This window comes from Salmo trutta, chromosome 2 (assembly GCF_901001165.1).
Source record: "Salmo trutta chromosome 2, fSalTru1.1, whole genome shotgun sequence".
In the NCBI taxonomy this organism is placed as follows: Eukaryota; Metazoa; Chordata; class Actinopteri; order Salmoniformes; family Salmonidae; genus Salmo; species Salmo trutta.
The window spans coordinates 65080965-65085032 of NC_042958.1; the positions used below are offsets into that span (position 1 = coordinate 65080965).

A 4068-nucleotide genomic window follows, 5' to 3' on the forward strand; every position below is an offset into this window, starting at 1 on the left:
CAGTTCTGTACTTGTCAGTGTTGATGAAACAGCTTTATAATTCTGGTATTTTTAGTTTTGAGCATTAAGTTACTCAGAACCAATAACACAATCTCAGTAACAAGTTATATTATCTTAAGATAATTAAGGACAAAAAAGCTTGAAACAAGTGAAATGCTCCAACATACAAACTGGCTGATAAGAAGAAATATCTTGTCAGACCAAAAACAAGTATATATTGCCAGTATTTAAGATATTTAATCTTACTTAGATTTCAATTTTTGCAGTGCAGACGCGTCTTAACATCAACTGTTCAGAGGAGACTGCGTGAATCAGGCCTTCATAGTCGAATTGCTGCAAAGAAACCACTGCTAAAGGACACCAATAAGAAAAAGAGACTTGCTTGGCCAAGAAACACGAGAAATGGACATTAGACCGGTGGAAATCTATCCTTTGGTCTGTTGAGTCCAAATTTGAGATTTGGTTCCAACCGCCGTGTCTTTGTGAGACGAGGAGTAGGTGAACGGATGATCTCTGCATGTTTGGTTCCCATCGTGAAGCATGGATGAGGAGGTGTGATGGTTGTTACCAACAAGTGAGGTCTCGAACTAACAGGTCCAGTACATGAACACACTTACCACTGGCAACTATATGGAGACAAACAAACCTTTTTTAATAAGCTGTGAAAAAAAGAGTGAACTATTTTCCAATGCTCATTAGACTGGCCGAAGCCAACCCCAGTGAATAGGCCATGTTGTATATGGTACATTCCACTCTCTCTTTCTTCTTGCGTGTGTAGGAGCTACCACTGTACTGTACAGGGGGCCTGCGCTTCTTCTGGGACAACAAGTTTGACCATGCCATGGTGGCCTTCCTGGACTGTGTGCAGCAGTTCAAGGAGGAGGTGGAGAAGGGAGACACGGGATTCTGCAGACATCATCGAATTATAATTGTAATCATCCATGGATTATGTCGACAGTCCAAGGATAAAGCTGTCAAAAGCTGACCAACTTCAGTTATTTGTGTAAATTTGGTAAGTTATACAACTAAATTAATTAGTTGATCTTTCTTTTTTAAAACGCATGAAACAAAATCACTCCTTTTAATATTCAGATTTCACAAATACGTTCCCTTGTTTCTTAATATTTAATTTATTCTATTTTCCTGCACTAGTAACACATCTGACAGAATGATTTAGATGAGTGTTTGGATTTGATTTTATTGAGGTGTTTTATACAGGTGTTTCTGTAGATTTGAGGAACTGCAGAACACTGTTGGTTTAGATGTTTCTGGATACAATACTGCCTCCTAGTAGTACTGCCTCTTATTGGAACCCTCACAGATTCCAAGGTAGAAGTCCTCATTTGGCCAGCAGGTGGTTTATCAGTCACTGTATGTCTGTCTGTTCAATACAAAATAAGAAAGAGTGACAGACTCAGGTCCCTTGGTGCATCACATCACGGATCGCTTCACGTAGCCAGCCAGTACAGTGCCTTTGAGACGGTGCATGGTGGAGTCATAGACCCCTCGTCTAGAGCTCTTGGAGGAGAGCTTGGCATAGATCTCACTGTGTTTCTCCAGGCGGCTAGGATCAAAGCACCGGCCGCAGTGCTCACACTGCTTCAGCTTGGAGTTGACTGCACTCATCCCAAATCGACGTTTCAACACCACCTGAATGAATGGATGTTATCAGATGGGCCAAATAATGGGCAGCTGGGCAACAAAGACAAGATATACAATATGTACAAACCAGATGAGGCTGGTGGGAGGAGCTCATTGTAATGGGCTCATTGTAATGGCTGGAATAGAACAAAAGGAATGGTATCACACACATCAATCACATGGAAACCACGTTTGATTCCGATCAATTCATTTCATTCCAGCCATTACAACGATCCTATCCTCCTATAACTCCTCCCATCAGCCTCCTCTGATACAAACGCACGTGATCACCAACACTACACTAGATCAGCAGTTAGCATTGCTTTGGAATGTCAAGCTACTTTACCTGTCTGTCCTCCTTTTTCTCTTCCATGTTCAAACCCTTCTTGACTTCCTTTGGCTTGCTCACAGTGTATCTTGTGGCTGTCTCCTTTGGCTTACTTGCCACACTGCTTTCTTCTCCATTTCTCCTCACCTCTTTAATCCTTTCTTCCTCTTCTTCCTCTTCTTCGTTATCTCTTATCATCTCCCATAGGTCAGAATCCACCTTCATCAGGCAGATCTCCTGGATGAACTTCTCCACCTTTTTTCTCAACCGCACTTTCGCGTTTTTCTCCTCCAAAGCCTGAGCATCCATCTTGGCCCCACTTTTAATCAGTTTCAATTCTTGGGTGACACTGATCAGCTTGGCCTTCATATATGCCATCACCTGCTCAGCCTCTGAGTTAAAGACGTCCCATACCATCTCATCGGGGCATGGCGGTAGATCCTGTACAGTTAGTGTCTGAGTCTTGAACTGAATGTGTTTCTTCACAACCTGCCTTCTGTACTTTGAAGCAGCAGGACGAGGGCTGCCCTCTGGTCTGACTGGCTGGAATGGCTTCTTCTTGGCATCACTGTTTGGCACAGTGACTCTGGCTCTAATGGGAGGCAGTGGCATCTTGGCGACCATATTGGCTCCATGGACTGCCTTCATTGGCTTGGCACTATGGAGGTAGATGTCTTTCACCACGTAGGTTTGATCCCTCTTGGTACGGATGGGTTGCAGTGGCTTCCGGATGGAAGGAACAGTAGCCTTCCCTGACTGCTGAGATGTTGGAGCTACATGCAGTCCTTGACTCTTCCCATTGCAGATGGACCTCTTCTTCTGCAGTACTGGGATTCTGGAGGGAGGATGTGGTTTCTTTTCCACAGCCTTCAAACTGGCAAGTCGCTGCAGTGCACCCTTTCTTTCTTCAGTCAACTCCAGTACTGGGATTCTGGAGGTGTTAAAACTGTTTTGTTTGAGCGCTAGAAGCTTCTCAGTGGTCTTGGGTTGAGATGGCAGGGCAGGCTGAACAGAGTTGCTACTGGCAGCTCCAAGGTTCCCTGTTAAAGCATTATATTCCATTAGCGGCTGCAAGAATCTCCTCATCATCAAGGAGATTGACAGTGGCCTTCTTCTAACCTCGTTCTACAACTAAGTTGTAGTCTAGTAGCACTTTCTATATTTTATGGTGATCTACTGTGTTAACTATATCTCAGGAGAAATCTGCTACATTGTCTTGGATACTAGTGTTCTATTTTCAGCAATCAGACGCCAGAATGTTCAAACAGAACATTTGGAATTTATTGATCAGTTGTGACATCATAATTGGTTCACAAATAATGAGACTTCTGGAATCTCACACACTTATGTGGATGTGATGTCATAATAGATCATAATATACTGCCCAAAATGGTAAATGTGACCTACCTGTGTTGAACTGCTTGCCCTCATCTCATATTTAAACATGCCACTTTTCTTTGAGGTGAAACATATTACTGAACTCTCTGAATTGTCAATTTAAAGACATTTTGCCAATTTATTAATGACTATATTTAGCTAACATAGTTAGTTCTTACCTTTGCCTCAGCAGTCGCGTCCAGATCATCATGGCGTTTGTAGTTCTTTATGATAGCCACATTAGCAGCTAATTAGCATTTCATTTTTGGGGGCTAAATGCAAGTGACTAAATTGATAAGTAACCTTGTCCTACAGATATTTACACGGTTATTGAAACATCACACAAGGGTAAACCTTCATGAAACACATCCCTTATTTTAAGTGTTTCTAAAATGTCCTATGGTGGAAAGACGGTTGGAACCATTTCTTGTTTGACCGCTATGTATTATGGGTATTATGACTCATACTGTGGTACTCTATTGTACTTACACAAATAACTGGAGTTGGTCAGCTTTTGACAGCTTAATCCTTTGTCTCTGCACGATCATTTGCCTCCAACTAGTCACTAGCATGAGAAATCTGCAGATGATTTTGTCCTAGCATACTGGCCTTAGATAAAAAAAAAACAATGCTCTCCTTGCTTCCCCATGATGTTTTGAGAGGGTGGGGAGAAGACTGGAGGAAGGACTTTTGAGATTCACCACTGGTGTGAGTTCCAATCA

At 42.4% G+C, this 4068-nt stretch overlaps 1 protein-coding gene across 1 annotated transcript; it reads right to left on the reverse strand.

The window, feature by feature from the left end:
• Positions 1-508: 508 nt before the first annotated feature.
• On the reverse strand, positions 509-3512 carry LOC115160933 (uncharacterized). The gene is made up of 2 exons (XM_029711493.1): positions 1988-3512; positions 509-1650 (listed from the first exon to the last, which is right to left on the reverse strand). Exons 1-2 carry the CDS (start codon positions 3056-3058, stop codon positions 1432-1434), a joined length of 1290 nt encoding a protein of 429 aa, XP_029567353.1. The 5' UTR covers positions 3059-3512; the 3' UTR covers positions 509-1431.
• Positions 3513-4068: the final 556 nt, after the last annotated feature.

Excerpts from the sequence above, each read along its gene's own strand:
- LOC115160933 (XM_029711493.1), bottom strand. The coding sequence starts at position 3,058 with ATGATGAGGAGATTCTTGCAGCCGCTAATGGAATATAATGCTTTAACA. Across the intron at positions 1,651-1,987 it reads AGAAAAAGGAGGACAGACAG|GTGGTGTTGAAACGTCGATT; the intron begins GTAAAGTAGCTT and ends CCATTCATTCAG.